Genomic DNA, 21,007 nt, shown 5'->3' with positions numbered 1-21,007 from the left:
GCACAGCCAGGGGGCTCTGAGCAGGCCCTGCCTCCTGGCATCACCCATGGAAAAAGTCAGGGTGACCACAGGAGAATCACTAGGTAGAGGACAGAGGCCACCCAAGGAAGGCATGGGCAGGCCTGAGCCACAGCTGCACCAAAAAATGAAGAGTGGGGGTCTCCCTCAAATCTCTCCCTGAGGACCAAGGAGCCCATGGTCACCTACCTCCACTACCACAGTCCTCCCCTCCCAGGACACAAAAGGTCTGAAGTCCTGAGATAGCCACTCAGAGGCCAAGCTGGAGACACCAGGACAGAGAGCAGGTCCCCTCACCAGCCATCACTCAGTGGGCCCCTTTCTAGATCCCAGAGCTATTTCTGTCTGTCCCCTTCCTACTGGAAGGAAAGCCACCTTCCTAGAGCATTTGAGAACATGGGGAAGACTTGGGGCCAACCTGGGATTCTATATCATAAAGGAAATATGCCCAGGGGTGAGGCGACCCCAGGGGTTCCCTGTATGGTGCTGAGAGCCCTGAGGCCAGGACACAGCTGAGGCCAGTGCTGGGTGAGCCACTTATCTCAGGGGACAGCGTCCCCACCTGCCTTGCTCCTCAGGGTGTGGCATGCAGTAGTGAAACCCAACAGGGAAAGCAGAAGGGACAGGAGGCAGGACTGAGAGGGAGGGGACAGAGAGGTTCCTCCACAGAGACCCCGCCCCCAGCCCATGTGACCCAGGAAAGTGCTCCTGCCCTGGGAGGAGGCTGAGCTCAGAGAGGAGCAGGGCAGCAGGGCTGAGTGGCCTGGACCTGGGCTTCCCAGCGGGTCTCAGTGAAGCTCCTTCCACAGAGGGGACAGAGCAGCAGGGACCATGCAGCCCCCCTCAGTCTGTCCCTGCAGAGGGGGCATCCCCTGGCAGGGGATCCTGCTGGCAGGTAAGAAGGGACAATTCCTTGAAAGAGGACGGGAGGTGGAGCACAGTCTTGCTGGTGCCCCCTGGGGAGGACATGACCCTCACAGGGGACACAGGGCTTCACTCTGTCCCATTGGGAATCCATTGGGAACAGAACACAGAGACAGAGAGAAGCTCACCAAAAGGAACAGATGAAGGGGGATGGAAAGCTCAGGGGTTCTCTTTTCCAAGTGAATCACCAGGGGCCATTATATTTTGAAAATCAGTGTTAACAGCTCTGTCAGGGCCACCCTCCAAATAGAAAGGAATTTGAGCAGTGGACACTGTCTGCAGTCACCAGCCTCAAACATTGGCTCACAGACACCTGGACCCTCAGGGTGGGGACCCTGCTTCACTCATCCACAGGAGGCTGAGCCTGGTCCAGGCCCTGGGCCACAACAAGGGTCAGACTAGTCTCTGCCTCCTGGAGCTTCCTCTCTAGAGGGCAGGAAGCCAGGCCAGAGGGAGATCTGCAGGTGAGGCCAGGTGCTGTGTAGATCTAGGAGGGCAGAGAGCAGGGAAATGTCCACAGGGAAGACCTGGGGTCTGTAAGGAGGGGGTCAGGGGAGGTGGGTGCCCAGGTGCCCTGGGTGTGAGCAGGGATCTGAGGACACTGAGGGGCCAGCCTTGCAGACACCTGGGGAAATTGTTCCCAAGAGAGGATGACAGGTACAGGGGTCTGAAGGAATGGAGGTCATGCTGCTGGCCTTAACCCACAGACACACATTCATACACCACACCCCAACCCTGAGGATGAAAACTCCTGCTGAGGACCTGGGCCCCATCTTTCGACCCAGTACCAAGGTCCCAGTATTAATGGATTTCTCTCTCTTCCCTCCTAGTCTCACTGTTAACCTTCTGGAACCCGCACCCCACTGCCCCGCTCAGTATTGAACTAGTGCCTTTCGATGTTGCTGAAGGCAAAGACGTTCTTCTACTTGTCCACAATGTGTCGGAGAACACTGTAGGCTACTTCTGGTACAGAGGGCAAATAACAAACCAAAACATTCTCATTGTATCCTACTCGAATCTCACACACTCAGCTACCCGAGGTCCTGCATTCAGTAGTCGAGAGACAATATACCCCAATGGGTCCCTGCTGTTCGTGAATGTGACAAACGGGGACACAGGATTCTACACCCTGCAAACCACAACTGCCAACTTTCAAATTGAAACAGCAACTGGAGAGTTCCGTGTACATGGTGAGTGATGCCCCAGCCCTCTGGGTGTTGGAGGGGTTAAATCCACTGCACACACAGGACCCTGAGACCTGGGTCTGCCTGCTTCCTCCTGTGCATTATGTACCCACAGTGGAGTTGGAGCATTTAGTGCAGGACACACGCAGTGCAGACAGACTTCAGAAGATCCTACTCCTCTGCCTGAATCCACTGGCAGAGAACAGGGTGGCCTGGTAGGAGACTTGGCCCAGGCAGAGCAGTCTCAGCCCAGCCCCTGTGTCCTTCCCAGGAGCATGGCCCTGAGAAAGACCCTGCAGGACTGAGTCAGGCCTGGCCTGAGGGCCCTGGAGTCCTCACAGAGAAGGTCAGCCCAGGAAGCCTTGCCCCAGACCTCTGTCCCAGGCTCCTGGCTCCAGGTGACCCTGAGGACATGTGGCCAGGGTTGGAGTTTGGCTTCCTGTTGAGGGCTGCTGGGGAGCAATGATTTACTGGCTACCTGATCTGGTAGCTCCTGGAGGTGGTCACCAGCCAGGGCACAGTCCCAGGAACCACATCTGGGCAAGGGCACCTGGGCATCTCCTTCTCCTGGGACTAGGTGTGGTGAGCACAGAGGGACAGGTGCCTCAGGCCATTCAGGTGCCCTGATGGACCTCTATGAGGCTCCACAGGAAGGTCCATGTCCCCAAGGGGAGGAACAGAGGAAAGAGATGCTCCTGGAGCTCCTGGTCCTCCTGGGACCAGCCCAGGGCGCTCTCACTGGGAGGCAGATCAGAGTAGGGGCTTTTTCTTTGGGGGCAGCTCCTCTAAACCAAGGTCAGGTTACTGTGAGTATTTCAAGGTTAACTTAGAGACAACATGGTGAACCAGACACCACTTCCCATGTATCCAATAAAGGGAAACTGAGGCACAGGGAACACACACCATCCGTGGGAGGTCAGTGGTGCATGACACTGTGTAGCCAGAGCCCCGTGCTCTGCATGTTGAGGGCCTATTATGCGTCTGTGCACCAGAGACCAGTCATTGGCTCAGGGCACTGGCAGCTGGAGGGGACAATCTGGTCTGGGAGTGAGAGCAAATGGAGGATAATCAATTTTTACCCTGAAACCAAATTACCTGCCTCAACAGAATGTCCAGGCCTCCCCCTCCCCCAGCTGGTCCACACTCTCCCTCACTGAACTTGAAGTCTCCTGTTTCCTGGTGTTTTGGGTGTCACTCCCTCTGTGGCATAAGGTGTTTCTTTCTTTCTGTTCTGGGGAGAGTGGGGGAATGGGGGTACCAGGGATTGAACTCAGGGGCACTCGACCACTGAGCCACATCCCAACCCTGTTTTGTATTTTATTTAGAGACAAGTTCTCACTGAGCTGCTTTAGCCTGACCATTGCTGAGGCTGGCTTTGAACTCATGATCCTCCTGTCTCAGCCTCCTGAGCCACTGGGGATTACAGGTGTGTGCCACCAACCCAGCCCTCTGGAGCATAAGGAACAGGACTTTCCTTTCTCTCTCCCCACTGGATCCTGCAACCAGCAAAGGGCCCAGTGTGTGGCCAACTCTCATGGTTTTGTGATAAGGAGGGGGAGGGATCATGAATGAATGACCCTGAACCCCTTCAGAGCCTGGAACCTGCGTGTGCAATCCCAGGGGGTTCTGCCACCTGCTCCCTGTCCCTCCTGGAGGCTGAGGCTCTTGCTCCATCCCACCATCCAACTCTCCTGAGGCTACTCAGGAGCCATATCACAGGATGCCCTTAGGATGGCCGGGCTGTGGAGGGTCTTCAGGGTGGCCCTGGGTCAGTTCTGAGGCAGCCATGAGGCTCTTGGACCTGGGGCTTTAAGTCACTGTACCCCCACTGCTCCCTGCCATGGCGATTCTGGCTGTCTTGCTCCTGCCTGTCCGTCCTCTCCCTCCTTCTCATTCAGGCAGGACTGGCCCTGCCCTGCACAATGAGCCATCCCCTTCCCTCCTGCATTAATGGCCATCTGTCCTGTCCACTTCCTGCCAACACCTGGGGCCAGACCCCCTCCTGGGCAGGAGTCAAGGGCACAGAAACAGTCGATACAAGTGCCCCTGTCAGGCTGCATCAGGGACAATGTCACCCACTGTGAAGGAGGCCCCACTGTGTCCCTTCCAGGGCTCTTTCCTTCCATGACAATGACATATGAAATAGGCCAGGACACAGGCCTGAGCATCTCCTCCATCTACTCTCTGCACTGACTCAGCGAGGGGGGCACAGGCAGGAAGGGCTGCAAGCACCTAGGTCCCAGGCTACTTAAACCCAGATGACTGGTGGCTCCATCCTGGTCCCTAAGTGGGGCTCACGCTCCTCCAGTGACTTCCAGGACCTTCCCCAAGGGGGAGCTGGACTGAACGGTGCTGTCTCAGGGGCTAATTGTCTATTGCATATGTGCCTGTGTCCTCATGAGGACACCATCACCACAAGGGAGGTCTGTCCCCACATGGTGTGATGCTCCAGCCATGGTCATTTACATTAGGCTCTAGGCTCTGATTTGGAACAATTTGATGATCTCATTTTGATTTCTGGGGTGAAAAGAAAAGGAAGAAGGCATTCCACAGGCCTGTGTCAGGTGCTTCCCCACTTTGCTGAGTCTCCATAGCAATTGGGAACATAGACTCCTAGATTTATTAACATGATCAATAGTACTTCTCTGAGTTTGGTGTTGTGCCTCATTTTACATAACAGACATGCCTCAGGCGTCCCCTCTGACCAGTTCAGTCCTCCACCAGGACCCACAGGTCTCTCCTTACTCAGGAGGCTGCTGGTTTCAAACTGACTTTAGCATCTGCCTTGGGTCATAATGTGACCCACACAGGACTTCAGAGCTCAGTCTAAGACATTGTGCTCCTTAGAGAAATACTTCGTTCAAACAAGTCTTAGATCCTGGGTATTAAAAACTATTTTCCCATATAGGAAAACTTTAACATCCCCCATTTCTACCACAGGTCTGCCACACACAAGCCCACGAGGGCCGTATTTTCAGCAAGGTCCTGGTCCCCTCATTCCACCTCTTAGTGCTAATATGTTTGGAACCATCCACTGGTCTCTCAGGACCATTCCACATGCCTCACCTGCTCTCTGCAGGGGGAGAAGGGATGTAAAGACCAAGGACAGGAACATGATTCTGCTCTAAACCTTGTCTGTCCCCCTCACCCTAGAGCATTCTTTGGACTCATGCTTTGCCTTTCAGGTGCCACTGGCTCCTGTCAGTCACCAGGAAACACCTGAGCAGAACTGCCCCCCTTGTAGCCCCAGCATGACCACCAAACTGAATGCCCCCTGGTCTCCTAGTGTGGGATTTCTGTTCACACACCCCATTCTCACATCAGGCTGTGGGGTCTTCTTGGGGTTTAGGCACAATGGGGTGTCCCACCATGACCCACCTCTAGGATGGCCTTGAGAACCAAAGGCTCAGAGGACACACACATGGGCTGAGCCCTGGAGTCCATGCAGCTGGAGGGACTCTGCATCTCAAGGCCAGCCAGGGCCAGCGAGGACCAGCAGAGACACGGGGTTTCTAACTCCCAGTCCTGGGTCTGTCCAGGACCAAACTCTGCAATTAAATGCACCTGTGAGAAACTCTGTGCTTCTCCCAGACACAGCCCAGGGGCCCCCCCTCCTCTGATCCCTCAGATCCTCCTACATCTGCCCAGGATACCCACTCTGCCTGGTTCTTCAGGACTCAGGTTGGTGGGAGGTGACAGGCCAGTCCAGGTGGAAAGACGCTTTTGCGGGGATCACAGGGCAATCCTCTCTTTGTTGTCTGCACAGAAAATTACCCAAACCCAACATCACAATCAACAACTCCCAACCCATGGAGGGTGAGGACTCTCTAGCATTAACCTGTGAACCTGAGATTAATTATGCAACCTACCTGTGGAAGATAAACAATCAGACAATCCCAGATGGTGACAGGCTGAAGCTGTCCTACAACAACAGGACTCTCATTTTATTCAATGTCACAAGGAATGACACAGGACCCTATGAGTGTTAAACCCAGAACCCAGTGAGTGCCAGCTGCAGTGACCCACTCACCCTGAATATTTCCTGTGAGTAGTTACTTCTATTCCTCCATTACCCAGGCTGTGAACTCAAATACACAGGGCCAGAGGCTGGGCCACTTAGTCCCTCTCAGGTCCAAGTACACAGATCCTCTCTCCTGGGCACCTGGACTGGCTGTGACAATAGCCCCAGGCACATCCAGGCAGGCCCAGCCTTGGGCCATGAATAGGAGGGGAGGGCTTGTGGTTCCCTGGAGAGGCCTGGGGTCAGCCACCTGGGACAGAGAAGCAGGGGAATGTCACACACTAATTTCAGTGAACAAAGGGGTTTGGTTCAGACTTTCTGCAAGTGTGTATGGTGCTGGGATTTGAACCCAGGGCCTCTTGCAGGCTGGGCAGGTGCTGTACCACTGTACTCCCCAGCCTAGTTGCGACTTTTAAAATAAACAAGTTCGTGACATGGATCAGTAGTTATATTGAGGTCTTCTACAGTCTAGGAAGTTCCCCTTCCCTCTGATGACATTACATGTGGCTTTATTCTGTTTGCTCCAGATGGCCCGGTTGCCCCCATCATAAACCCCCCAGACTCACATTTCCATTCAGGGACAAATCTCAACCTCTCCTGCCACGCAGACTCCAACCTGCCTGCTCAGTACTCTTGGTCTTTCAATGGGAGGCTCCTGGAATCCACACAAGAGCTCTCAATCCCCAACGTCTCTACAAATAATAGCGGATCCTATGCATGTGTCACCCATAACTCTGTCACTAACCTCAATAGGACCACAACCAAGAATATTACCGTCTCTGGTAAGTGGACCCTGGAGCACAGTATAAGTCCTGGGTGGAGTCTTGATTTTCTGGAAACAACGTGGAAGAAGTTACTTCCTAGCCTGGCACAAGCAAATCCTGTCCTTGCCTGAGCCTCCCGCTCCATCCCAGAGACTCTCCTCTTGCTCTGACTTCTCATGACCAATCTAGGGTCCAGCCTGGAATGTGGGGAGGGGCTTCTCACAGACCCAGAAAGTCTTAGGTAGTGGAAGGAGCTTCCCATCGAGGGGGAGGGTCCTTGAAGTCAAGTCACTTCTTTCCATCACTAACTTGTCCCTTTCTGTCACCTCTCTGCTTTCTGTTACCTCCTCCGTGAGCATCAAGGAACCTGCATGGCTTTGCAATATGTTCATCCTCTTTTTCCCCAAATGACAGGAGGAAAGCCCCGTCAGATGGGGGACGAGCAGCTCTGCTCCTGTCCTGCTCCGACTCCATCTGGGGTGGGAGGGGTGGGTGGGAAAGAGGCCTGGGAGGCCCATCTGGAATCTGGATCAATCGTGTGGTCAGTTGGTGCCTCCCAAGTCAGGAGCAGGGGAGGGAAAGAGCCAGCCTGGGGGCAGATGCCTCTGAGTTGTGTCCTGGCTCTGAAGTCCCCAGGTGCATAGGGTTGGGAACACAAGCCCATGTCATGCACCACGGAGAATAGCAGAGATGCACACCTGGAGGGACGGGAGCCTCACCTGCAGAGTCCCTGCGAGGCCGGGCAGGGCGGTGCCGAGAGCATGTGTTTGCAGAGAGGACAAGCGTGCCGGGGTTGGTCAACACTGTGACCTTCATCCCCACAGGTTTCTTTCACTGTGATGTTTAATCCACAGGCCAGGAAATAAAAGTCCTCTTCAAACTGACAAATCCTGTAGATTGGGATTTCTCCAGACACTAAGGTCATGAAGACGGGCTGGACCATCTTAATTCCCTGACAAATTATTTAATAAAAACTATTTAATGAAAATTATTTAATGCCCCTGAATGTAAAGCTAATTCCTGCCTGAGAGCCTGATCTTCTACAGGCACAGATAGTACCAGAAAAATGTTGCACGAGAGTGGATGGAAAAATTGTTCCACCTGAGGATAAGCTTGCTGGACAGATCCTATAGAGATATCCAGGGACCCTCAAGGGTCACCCTAGGTGATTTGAGGTCGGAAGGAGGGGCAGCACTTTCTTTACATTGTCACTTGAATGATGACACCCAAACTCTGCAGAGGATCAGGGCTATCTTCTGGGCCACCTTACACAACTCACTGTGGGCCCTGAGCACTGACTAAGGTTTCTGAGGAAGGACCACCTCAGGTCTGCAGCTGAAGCTCCTTCCACAGAGGAGGACAGGGCAGCAGCAGGGACCATGCAGCCCCCCTCAGCCTGTCCCTGCATAGGGGGCATCCCCTGGCAGGGGATCCTGCTGGCAGGTAAAAGGGGACAGTTCTCTCAAAGAAGGTGGGATGTAGGAGGTGGGAGCACAGTCTTGCTGGTGCCCCCTGGGGAGGACACAACCCTTACAGGGGACACAGGCTTCAAATGGAACCCTATAGGAACAGAACACAGAAGACAGACAGAAGCTCACCAACAGGAAACTCTCAGTGACCTGGGAGTGATGAAGGGGGACAGAAAGCTCAGGGGTATCTTCTCCAGGTCATCTCCTTCTCTTGGGACTAACTGTGGTGAGCACAGAGGGACAGGTGCCTCAGGCCAAGTCAGGTGCCCTGGTGGACCTCTATGAGGCTCCACAGGAAGGTCCATGTCCCCAAGGGGAGGAACAGAGGAAAGAGATGCTCCTGGAGCTCCTGGTCCTCCCGGGACCAGCCCAGGGCGCTCTCACTGGGAGGCAGATCAGAGTAGGGGCTTTTTCTTTGGGGGCAGCTCCTCTAAACCAAAGTCAGGTTACTGTGAGTATTTCAAGGTTAACTTAGAGACAACATGGTGAACCAGACACCACTTCCCAGGTATCCAATAAAGGGAGACTGAGGCACAGGGAACACAGTTGCTGAATCAAGTCACACAGACCACGAGTGGCGGATCAGTGGTGCATGTCACTCTGTATCCAGATTCCCATGCTCTGCATGCTGAGAGCCTATTAGGCATCTGTGGACCAGAAACCAATCATTGGCTCAGGGCACTGGCAGCCTGGAGGGGACAGTCTGCTCTGGGAGTGAGAGCAAATGGAGAAAAATCAATTTTTACTTTACAACTAAATACCCTCCCTCAACAGAGTGCCCAGGCCTCCCACTCACACAGCTGTCCAGGACCAGAGTGTCAATCCTGCGTTAACTGAGAAATCCTTTACATCTGAATCCATCTTATCCATGAAGACTAGGCTGGGTGTCCTCACTCCCTAGTGGTCACTGAACTGCTCTACTCCATGCAAATCCCGCCTGGGTCCAAGGTGGACAGGCCGATAGTCCCTCCTTAACCAACATACAAGGCAGAGGTTCCAGAAATCACAAACCAACTTTTATAGAGTCACTGCTGTGGTGTGAATGTGCCCCCAAAAGCATGTAGTGGTAACTGAACTCCCAGGGATCTGAGGTGTGGCCTCAGGGAAGGCGTAGGTCCCTGTGAAAGGAACAAGGCTGCTGTCACAGAAGGGGACCAGGTACTGCAGAGGTGGCTTTCTGAAAAGGGGTGAGTGTGGCCCCTTCCCCTCCTCCTCTCCCACGTGCTCTCTCACCATGGGAAGCCCCCCGCTGTTAAGATGCAGCAAGCAGCCCTCTTCACATGGGGCCCCTAGATCTTGCACTTCCCTGGCTCCAGAACTGTGAGCAGGAGATCTCTCTTCTTTACACATCACCCAGTCTCAGGTGCTCTGTTAGAGCAGCACAAGATAGACCAAGACCAGCACAGAAGTTCTGGAAGATAAGGCACAAGAGTCCACGGGAAAACCCACTTGATAATGAGGTGGCTGGACCTGGGGCCTGAGAGGAGTTTCCCATCTGGATCCCAGAGAGATATCAAGGGGACCAGTCTGGGGTCTCCCTGGGGTCATCTAGGGTCAGAGGGAGGTTCAGCAAGTTCCTATTTTAAGATGAGGACCCTGAGGAGGTTGCTGTGTAGTCCAAGGTCAACGTATTGCAGTATATTTTGTTGTTTCCCAGAACAGACTTGAACCATTTCCGAACCAAGATCATAACAAGGGCATCTTATTTCTGGGTCCTCAACCACTGTCCATGGCCTCAACCATCCAGCTCATCCTCTGGACCACCTCACCCACATCCTGATGGCCCTGAGAATAGGCAGACATCTCTGAGGACAGACAGGGCCCCAGGCCTCAGGCCCACTCTCAGTCAGCCCCTTGCTGTTTTTCCACAGGGCTTGTGGCCCAGCCCTCCCTCAGAGCCACCAACACAGAACCACACTCTGTGGCCATGACCTGCCTCTCAGGTGACCCTGGAATCTCCATCACGTGGATCTTCAATAGCCAGACTCTGCAGCTCACAGACAGGATGCAGCTGTCCCCGGACCACAGGACCCTCAGCATAGACCCCGTCAGACAGGAGGATGCAGGGGAGTATCAGTGTGAGGTCTCCAACCCCGCCAGTTCCTCCAGGAGTGACCGCTACAGACTGGCTGTGATCTGTGAGTGGCCCCCGTCCCACCCAGTGCTTCCCTCAAATATTTCACTACAAAGGGCCATCATATGGCACCAGCCATGAGCATGGGGTAGATGCCAGAGCTTGGAGAGAATGTGGTTGACTACCCAGAAATTAGGTGCCTTGATGTCACCTTGGTTCTGATCTGTACCCGAGGCTAGGCCTGGGCTAGACAGTCTGTGAGGGCTGCCCACTGACACTGTCCTGTGATGGGAAGGAAGAAAAGAGGAAGAGGGGGTGGGGTGTGGCTCAGTGGTAGAGCACTTGCCCGGCCTGTGTGAGAACCTGGGTTCAATTCTCAGCATCAAACAAACAAATGAATAAAATAAAGGACCTTCAACATCTAAAAAATATATTAAAATAAAAGAGAAGAGGAAGAGACCTTAACAGGAGCATGAGCAGGATGTGGCCCAGCTCCGTGTGGAGAGGGTCAGGCTAGAGCACATGCAGGTTTCAAAACCAAAGTGAAGAAATCGCCAGAAGCACAGAGTCAGGAGGACATGGTGACGACATGACAAACTGCACTGGGACCTTGGTGCCATTTCCTTCCACCCTGTGTGGGCCCCCTGCAGGGCCCAGCTGGTTCCCCTGAAGACCTGACCTTCAGCCCTTTCTCTTCTCTTTCAGCAGAAGAGAGGACCCCAGGCCTCCCTGTGGGGGCCGTCGCTGGCATCGGGACTGGGGTCCTGGTCGGGGTGGCTCTGGTGGCTGCTCTAGGGTGTTTCCTGCTCCACACAAGAACTGGAAGGTACCCAGGCTTCCCCCACCTGATCCCACCCCAGGTGACCCCAGGCCTCAGGGAAGGAGTCCCATCCTCAGACTCTGGCCTGACCCCGACCTCCCCACTTCCCGAGGACCCTCCCCCTCATTCCCCAGGCTCCACCCTCACCAGCTGCTGAACCTGGGCTGCTGCCTCAACAGCTGCCTCCTCTGTGCGCTGGTCACTAGGGACCTGTCCCCACAGCACTGTCCTCCTTCCCTCACACAGCAAACCTTCGACACTTCCTGTGACAGAGTTAGTGTCAAACCTGGCACCTCCTACAGTCTATCTCCACCACCTGAAATGAGGGGTGAGACTATGTATCTCAGGGGTGTCCTGTCCCAGGTCACTCAGTCACTTGGAGGGGACTTGGGAGGCTGGAGGGTCAGCTCCCCATAGCTTTATGGTTATCCACACCCCTGATATGTCAGGTGGGAGTCCTGGGGCCCAGTCAGGATAGTGTGTCTTGGAATGTCCTTTGCCTCCTGGCCAGGTGGGTGGAGAGAGGACAAGGCCACTGTCATGTTTCATCAACTCCTGGCCCCAGCAGGGTCACTGAGGTCAGAGATTGTCAAGATGCAAGTGGCTGCCGCAGTGTCCTGCCCACATGGTGACCCTGCTTCCCCCGTTCCCCACAGCTTGGACCCTTCCACTCAGTCAAACCCTCCTGCTTTAATTCATCCTAAATCCGCAGTCCCTTTCTGGGGTCAGTCAGCCAAATACTCTTGAGTCTGCATCTGGAAGGGACTTTTGCATCTGTCCCTGGGCAGAAGGGGTCACTAAGGCCTTTCCTCAGCTCCCCTCTCCTGGGCCCCCTTGGACCCAGACCTGATGGAGTAAGAAAGGTTTCACACCCTCCTTGGAAATGGGGTACCCTCCTCATCCCCTATCTGATCCCAGTCCTTGACCTCTCTCTGCACCCTCATGAATAAGCCTGATCTTCCCTAGGGCTGGTGACCAGCATGGCCTCAGAGAGCACCACACCCCAGCATCAACAGCCAGTGAGTGCCCCTTCAGCCTGCGGGTGGCTGGGAGCCCCTAGGCCTGCCCCACAGTGTCACTCTTGCAGTCAACCACTCCTTAGGTCAAGTCCTTCCCCTGGGGCCTCAGGAGCCCTGTCATCAAACACTCAGGACAGGGGACCCACCTGGCCACACTTTTGGCATCTAGTCACCTCCTTAGGCTCCTTGGCTCCCTGGACCACTAACAGGGATGCAGGGTCTCTCCTAGGACATGTTGTCTCCTCTGACCCTCAGAAAGCTGAAGACCCCCATCCCCTCCTGCTGCAGGGGCCCAGGCCTCACCACACCCTCCTTTAACTCTGTCTCTGTTCCAGGCCAAGGTCTCTCTGACAGCTCCACCTCCCTGGTAAGTCCCCCCAGCTCCCTACACAGAGGGACCCAGCTGTGAAGGCTCAGGGCAAGGGCACTGTCAACCCCAGCACAGCACAGATGGCCCCTCTCATGTTGGACCAGGACAAGGTTTGCCTGGCCCTGGACAGAGGCTTGGCCTCTCTCAGGGACAGGACCACCATCGCTCTGTCCTCAGCCCACCCTGCTTCCTTCCATTTGTCTCAGGGAACCGCTGGAGGCCAGCAGGTGCAGAGTGGGTGCTGGGAGCTTCTATCAGTGGCCCTGGCTTAATGATGGGGGACCACAGTCTGGACAGAAACTGGGGTGTCTGTCCTGAAGTGGAGGCTGTTGCTCAGGACCCAGAGCTGGTACCTCCTGGGAAGAAAGGGCTAAACAGACACAGGGAGTAAGCTCTGGCCTGTCAGAGACCAGAACCTTCCAGGCACCACCCAGCACCTGCTCACTGGAGTCTCAGCCTTGAGGATCCTCCCTCACTGACCCTGATGTCCACTTCTTCTCCCCTGCCCAGGCCCCTGTTTCTGGCCACAAAACTGCTGTCCCCATCTACCAGGTGAGTGTGGGAGATGAATATTCTGGTCCACTGTCCAAGGACCAGACCATGTAGCTGCCACTAACTGAACCTTCTTGAGTTTTCGGGAAAGAGCAGTCAAAACAGGATCAGGGGTGGTGATCACAGGAGGAAGGGACCTGGAAACAGGAGCCACTGAGCCCAGCCGGGCACAGGCACAGAGCAATCCCAGGTGGGCCAGGGCCTAGGAGTCCCTGAATCCAGTTCTCAGAAGGACACAGGGTCAGAGGACTTTTTGTTCTTTTTCAGGAATTACTAAACCCTGACCTGGACATCTACTGCCGGGTCGACTACACAGCCGTTGGAGGTTCTAGTTCCCACCAGACAAGGCTCCATATTGATGGAGGGAGGGTCCCACTAGGACCCCACACCATGGGCAATAGAGAAAAGAGCTGGGAGACTCTGGCACCTGGAGGGGAGGGGTCCCATGGGCTTTGGAGACCCAGACAGGCTGCCTGGATGCTGAATGGCCAGAACTAGGCTGCCTGTGCCCAGGAGCAGGGGCTCCAGGGAGAGGGAAGGGCCCCTGTAGGTCACCTGGGAAGGCGCTGAATAAAGACCCCCTTCCCTCCTTCGCTCTTTTGGTTCATGGGCTGTAGCAAGACACACCCATGCATGAGACACCGACCCTCGAACCCAAGAAGGGTAGGGAAAGCTCTGCCACATTTCTGTGACTAAGCACCTCAGCACCCAGCCGGGGAGTGTGACCCCATCACGTGCAAGGTTGGTCTCCTACACCTGCCCCCACACATGCCAGCTTCATGTCAGTGACAACCACCAGCTCTGACATCCTCACCCACGGCAGGTGTCTGAGCAGACTCACCAGGTGGGACACCTGAGGCTTCAGCAGGCAGGAGCACGCTGGTCCCTCTCCTCCCTCCCTGAGGGGACTGGGCCCCACAGGCTGCCTCTGACCACCAGCCTTTGTCCAGACCACAGCTTCAGGTCCCTACTGCTCCCTCCAGGGACATGCACTGTGCCTGCAGCAGCCACTAGGAAATAGCACTGTCAAGGAAACACTCGGCCCCATCCCTCCTCAGACTCTGAAAGGGACAGACACATGCAACACACCTGGCCTCACCATCCATCCGAAGGTCATTCCCAAGGTTCTTACCACCCAGGCCAGCTGCAGCCAGAATAGCGACCCCCTTTCTGCTCTCTCCCTGTGTCAGCAGGTGCTGCTTTTGCATTGTGGCCTAGGGTGCCCTCCACCCCTCCCAGGAACCCAAACCTGCCTGTGCCCCGCCTCAGCCACACTCCTCAGCCTCCTGCTCCCCTCCACCTCCCTGACCTGCACAGAGAGGGGACAGCCCTCCTAGCCCCCTCCCTGCTCACTGCCAGCCTTGGGTGCTCATCACGGGGTCTGCAGGGGTCATTTGTGCTCAGGTTGGTCATTTGTGGGACCAGGCACACAGGAAAAGCCTCCCACATGCCTTCAACTCTCAGAAGGGAAAATAAACAGAGAACAACTCCAACCAAAAGTCAGAAGGCAAGAGGGTCCCTGGGATTCCTAACAGTGCACCATCTTGCTCATGACCTTCTTCAGGAGATACCTCCATGTCTTTCCTTTGAGACCTTGGGACAGATGGCCTCTCCTAAGGCTGACCATCCTAGGTGCCAAGTTCTCCCCACTCTGAGCAGCAGTCCTTAGGTCAACTCCTGTCCTCTCCCTAGACTCACCCCAGGCAGCCTGGGGTCCTGCATTGAACAGGACCCACCCTGCAGGCTGAGGTCAGGGCCACCTGGGCCCAGGTTTCAGGGCCAGCTCTCACCATTTGGATCCTGGGCAGCATCCCTACAACAGTCCTGACACTGGCCATGGGTCTCCTCATGACTTCCTGAAGTGACATTGGGACTCACAGCCAACACTCATCATAATATGATTCTGTATGACAGGAGCGTGGCTTTGGCTGGAGATGGAGGTGGAGATGTAGCCTGAGTTTCACCTCAGCCCCGTGGGCTCCCTTCCACATGCCCGCTGTCCCCACCACTCCTTCCTGATCCTCGAGAACCCTGCTTGGCCATGGGTCCCTGTGTAGTCCCCTCCCTCCTGGCATCACCCACGGGAAAAGGCAGGGTGACCCCAAGAGAACCATCCAGGCAGAGGACAGAGGCCACCCACAGAGGACATGGGCAGGCCTGAGCCTCAGCTGCACCAACAAATGGAGAGCAAAGCTCTCCCTGAAATCTCTCCCCAAGGGCAGCAGAGCCCAAGGTCACCCGATTCTCACTGCCACAACCTCCCTTCCCAGGACACAGGTCACCTGCCCCTGCACACCCAGACCCTGAAGCTTCCTCTGAGACACTAGAGTCTGGGTCTCTGAGGCTGGGCTGTGACACCAGAGATAGAGGAAGGTCCCTGTACCTGTCATACGTCAGTGGGGCCCATTCTAGCTCCAGAGCCAAGCTGTCCTCGTCCTCCTGGGAGGAAATCCACCTTCCCAGAGCTTTGCAGAACATGGAGTATACGTGGGCCAAACCGGGATTCTCTATCATGAAAGGAAATATGCCCAGGGGTGAGGGGACCCCAGGGGTTCCCTGTGTGGTGCTGAAAGCCCTGAGGCCAGGACACAGCTGAGGCCAGTGCTGGGTGAGCCATTTCTCTCAGGGGACACCATCCCCACCAGCCTTGCTCCTCAGGGTGTGGCATGGGGTCCAAAAAGGGAACAGAGCGAAAGAGGAAGAGGAAGTAGAGGCAGGCCCTGAGAGGAAGGGGACAGAGGGGCTTCCTGGACAGACACCCTGCCCCACCCACCTGACTCCCTGGGAGGAGGCTGAGCTCAGAGAGGAGCAGGGCAGCAGGGCTGACTGGCCTGGGCCTCTGCCTCCCAGCGGGTCTGCAGTGAGCTCCTTCCACAGAGGGGACAGAGTGGCTGGGAGTCAAGGGAAACCTCCGTCCAAGCCACCAACACCAAACTGCTCTCTGTGGTCAGGACCTGCCTCTCAGATGACACTGGAATCTTCAGCAGCCAGAGTCTGCAGGTCACAAAGAGCAGGCAGCTGTCCCAGGACCACAGCGCCCTCAGCATAGACGCCGACAGACAGGAGGATGCAGGCAATAGCAGTGTGAGGCCCCCAGCCCGGTCAGTTCCACCCAGAGAGACGCCCTCAGCTGCAGTGTATGACAGCCCACCTTTGGCCCACCCAGCAGTTATTCAACTCTGATTTTATGTTTCTTGCCGTAACGTGGTAGTTACCAGGCACTTATGTTATTACAGCTGGTGAGAATCGCGAAACAAGTGGAGAGTCCTCAGAACTTGAACTGAGTCAGTAATGCTCAAAACCAGGAACTGACAGGCACGTTATTCTTGACCTAAAGTCCTGGGCAACACCAGGTCCCACCCTTCGCAGGTCTCACAGGCACCCTCTCCAAGGCAAGGTGGCGTTCTGTAGGGACAGGGGCACCCGGGCTGAGACCCAGTGAGAGATGGCGCTGAGAGGACAAGCCTCTCCCCTGAAATGGAGTTTTTAAAAAATATTTTTTTTTAATTGTAGATGGACACAATATATTTATTTATTTATTTTTATGTGGTGCTGAGGTTCGAACCCAGGGCCTCACGCATGCAAGGCAAGTGTTCTACCACTGAGCTACAACCCCATCCCTTGCCCCATGAGGTTTCACCATCCCCCTGGAAGATGCTCCCAGGCACACCTGCTCCAGGGGAACCAAGCCCAGGCTGAGTCCTGCTAAGGATGAACCCCAAAGCCCTGAACACCCACCACCAGGCCTGACCAGCCCCTGAAGGCCTCACCCTCCTGGACCAGCAAACACCAGCCCCTGCCCAGGGAGTGGCCTTCATCCACCATGACACAGAGGATTTCTGGACACATGTAATGTCGTTGGAGTGAGGATCACAGGACAGGCCTGCCTCTGTCCTCCCCAAGGCCCAGGGCTCTCTCCTTGTCCTGAAGTGTTCTGAAAACTGTGTACCTCTGAGCCCCAGTTTGAAGAATGGTGCCTCAATGCACCCCTGACCCTATTAGGGACAGCTGGGCACAGGTGGGCACCATCATGGACAACTGCAGAGGTGCCCCATGCCATGGAGCTATAGAGGGTTCCTGGTAGAACTGCTGGTGGGTGAGCCTCTGCACACTGTAGGCTTCAGATCCTCAACCACAGAGCTGATGTGGTGACCTCCGGCCAGACTTGTCGCTCTAGAGCACATGACCCCTCAGGTCCCTGCCCTGAGCATAGTGGTGGGTCCTGCCCCATAGAACAGGACTACTCTACTCCCCCATAGAGCCTGCTAAGGGGGAGTTTTTCCAGTGAAATGACAAGAAGGGGATTTACCTCAGTGGCAGAGAACTTGCCTAGCATACGCAATGCCCTGAGTTTGGTCCCCAATTCTGGAAAAGAAAAAAAAAAGCAAGTAGTGGCAAAGCACGAACCCTTTAGGACAGAAGCATCTCCTAGCTCCCACCATGGTGGGTGACTAATGAATGAGCAGGCAGGTGTCTCTAGCTGAGCTCTCAGTGTGTCCGTCAGGCACCTCCCACCCCTAGCACCCAGGACTGACCACATCACCAGAGAAGGCCCTGAGACAGAGAGCTCAGAGAGAAATGGACACACAGAAGCCCTGGGCCCCTGCTGCTTGCCTTCCAAGGGCATGTCCTGAAGTCACTGTCCAAGAGCAGGTGCCTCTGCCCAGCCTGGCTCTGTGGACAGTGCCTGTGCCCTCCTGCCCTGCCCCGCACACTCCCTGGGTCCTTCTCCAGGTGCCTCTAGACAAACCTGGTGTGGCTGTGCCCCTGTGAGGTGTGTGGAGAGGCTGAGTTTCTGGGGCATGTGTCTCAGAGCCACGTCACAAACATCTCTAGTGTCCAGGACTGGAGAGGAAGGATGGGGCTCCAGCTCCTCCATGTGTGACAGGAAGTGCCTATCCTGGGTTCCCATAAGTGCTACATGGGTCCTTCTGCAGAGAGTCAGGCCTGGTCACCTGGAGCAAGACCTGGGCCAGGCCCTCCTGTGTCAGCGCATCCTGGAGTCTGTGTCTGGGGAGGCCGATGCTCAGTTCTTGAGACACCAGGCCCCAATGGGACACTTCCTGCCTGACCTTCAGGACACAGGCCACTCAGTTATGCATGCACAGAAAGGGTCTTTCTGCCCATAAATAAAGTGTGTCTTTGCCCTGCTCTGACCCCTCCTCTTCCTCCTAGTCTCAATCACTGGATGAATGTCACAAACCACAGTCATCCCAGAGGAAAGGAGGCCCCATCTCCCCCTCCTCCTGTCTCACAGAGCCCTTCCAGAGCCTTCTTTGACAGACTCACAAGGTACTTTGGGGAGGTCTGGACTGGGTGCTCTTCTGTAATCCCAGTGGCTCATGAGGCTGAGGCAGTAGAATCACAAGTTCAAGGCCAGGCTCATCAACTTAGCAAGACTGTAAGCAATCTGGTGAGACCCTGTCTCAAAATAAAAAGAGCTGGAGATGTTGCTCAGTGGTTAAGCACCCATGGATTCAACACCTGGTACCCAAAACAAAACAAAACAAACAAACCTCTTAAATAAAACCTTGAGGAAGCCATAATGAGCCCAAAACAACAAACACAGATGGAGTCATTTGTACTCACTGAAACTGATCAACAGAGATATCTACTCATGTACAATGTCCGAGTGACTGTTGGTTACAGCCACGGAGCTTCAGTGGGTCACAGTGTCAATCAGTCTGTCCTGGGCAGCCACCTGATTCAAACACAGCAAACCAGCCAGGCTCTGAACCTCACTGCGGTCTCCACACCTCACTTCCTTTTCCCACCATAAACCATGCTGGGCCTCGTGGCAGCCCTGGGGTTCTTTGAAGCTGCTCTGTTCTGAGCACTGCCTGATTCCAGAAACAGGTACAGAAGCCAGTTACTATCTCTAACCAAATTTGTGGTAATTGTGTCTTTGGACAAACCTTACAGCAAGCGCCAGACTCACTGATCACCATTAAGACTGGGCCTCAGTGCAGAGGTGCAAGGACAGGGGCAGAGCCACCAGTCAGAGAAGGACAGCAGAGGACAAGGCCAAAGTCACAGGAGGGCTGGTGAGGGGCACCATGGTGGGGGGCAGAGCTTCCTGAGGAGACCTGGGCCTCAGAGAGGGCAGCTCCAGGGACCCGGAGAGCCAGGCTCACATCCCTGACCACAGTCCACACATGGGAAGCCAGTGTTGTGGGCCTTTTCTGGGGGTGACTCTGAGGTGACCTCAGGAATGTGGCACACAGAAGGTTCCCTGCATACACTGTAGACAGAGGGGCCTCCAGAGGACACTCTTCTTGTGGCAGATCTGGACACAGTAGGACAACATGTGAGCCCTCTCTGGTGAGGCAGAGCTGACTCAGGTCACTCCCCTGCAGTCCACCCCCTGCTCCTGTCTGGTGAGTGGAAATCCAAGGTCCGTGGCCAAGAGTGTGGATGTGCCATCTAACATGGACAGTTCCCAACAGGAAATAAACAGCGAAGAAGAGTGGCCCAACTCACAACAGGAAACACCATTTTCAAGTCCTACTCTTTCTATTCTTGCTTTAAATAGACATCTATTTAATGATGTTTAATCATAGCATTGAGGTTGACAGGGATGTTCAAGGGGAACCTGTAGCTCCAAACCCCAAAATCTCAAAATCCCTTATTAGCCTGAGGCTACACATGTATGCAGGTGTGACTTCTCTCTCTCTCTCTCTCTCTCTCTCTCTCTCTCTCCCCGCCCCCCTCAGGATACCTGCAGGATCTTAGACAGCACCAGGAGACATCAGGAGCACACACAGCCAATGACAGGCACGATGCCACTGGGCAGTCAGCTCATGGACTTCTGTGAGGACTGAGATGGGGGATGATTGCTGGGTCTGCTGTGAGGCTGGGGCATCAGGGAGCTGGGATCAGGAGGCCCAGGGAGGAAGGAGCACTATTCCTAGCAGAGAGCACATCTGTCTGCACAGCTGCACATGCAGAGAGTCAGGGCCAGGCTGATGGTGCTCCCAGTACCAACCTGCATCAGAGTGTGGAACCTGAAGTCTGTGCTGTGCATGCATAGCACTGAGGTTGACAGGGACATTCAAGGGAGCCTGCAGCTCCAAACCCCAAAATCTAAGAAATAAGAAAAACCTCACATTCCCCATTAAATTCCCTGTTCCCACAGCACAAGCCACCTGCCATCTACACTAGCAAGTTCAGTCATTCCTGGGTCCCACCCACCCCAGTCCCTGGCTCTCCAGCTGTGCTCAGCTGCTGCCACCTTCTGGGAACTCCTGATAATCAGGACTCAGGGGCCTAAGTGCTGGTCCTACAGCACAACAGGAAGGACTCTGCCTTAAGTTGGCCATTTGCCCTCGTGGGGGCAGAGGTTTAATGACAGCCACTCTGAAGACCTGGGGGGTAGGAGAGAGGTGGGCAGCCACATAGAGCTGCACAGTGAGATGGGGACAAAGTGCTGGTGTAGGACCCAGGGCCTCAGCTGTGAGGGTGGCTGTGGCTAGGACCTCGGGAAGGGAACTGAGGAGCTCAGAGGTGGGAAGTTCATGAACATTTGCAGGGACAAGGCTGGATTCCCAGAGGACCACTCTGACCACTGTCAGCTGCAGCACTCAGAGCCTGGGCGTCTCCTGGCTGCCCATCAACCAAGAGCTCCCACCTCCATCTCCTAACTCACCTGCTTCCTCCACTGTCTGACTCTAGGGGAAGGTTCCAGATCCTCCTCTGCCCTGCAAGGGGGTGGTGAGAAGCCCAGTTCCCTACAGACAACCAGTAAAGTCCCCTGCTGAGGTGAATGGGCAGGACCACCATGCCCAACTTCCTG

At 55.1% G+C, this 21,007-nt stretch overlaps 1 protein-coding gene across 1 annotated transcript; it reads left to right on the top strand.

Annotated features, from left to right (window-relative positions):
• The first annotated feature begins 696 nt into the window (after positions 1 to 696).
• Positions 697 to 11,533, top strand: LOC107151626 (carcinoembryonic antigen-related cell adhesion molecule 6-like). Its single transcript, XM_048790851.1, is given in 6 exon segments — positions 697 to 913; positions 1,773 to 2,136; positions 5,893 to 6,170; positions 6,675 to 6,929; positions 10,252 to 10,518; positions 11,160 to 11,533. Coding segments are annotated over 6 exon segments (1,500 nt in total). The 5' UTR covers positions 697 to 849; the 3' UTR covers positions 11,432 to 11,533.
• The last annotated feature ends 9,474 nt before the right edge of the window (positions 11,534 to 21,007 follow it).

The sequence above is a fragment of the Marmota marmota genome, unplaced genomic scaffold (assembly GCF_001458135.2).
Source record: "Marmota marmota marmota unplaced genomic scaffold, marMar, whole genome shotgun sequence".
In the NCBI taxonomy this organism is placed as follows: domain Eukaryota; kingdom Metazoa; phylum Chordata; class Mammalia; order Rodentia; family Sciuridae; genus Marmota; species Marmota marmota.
The sequence above is the reverse complement of the archived record's forward strand: the minus strand, read 5'-3'. Positions and strand labels throughout refer to the sequence as shown.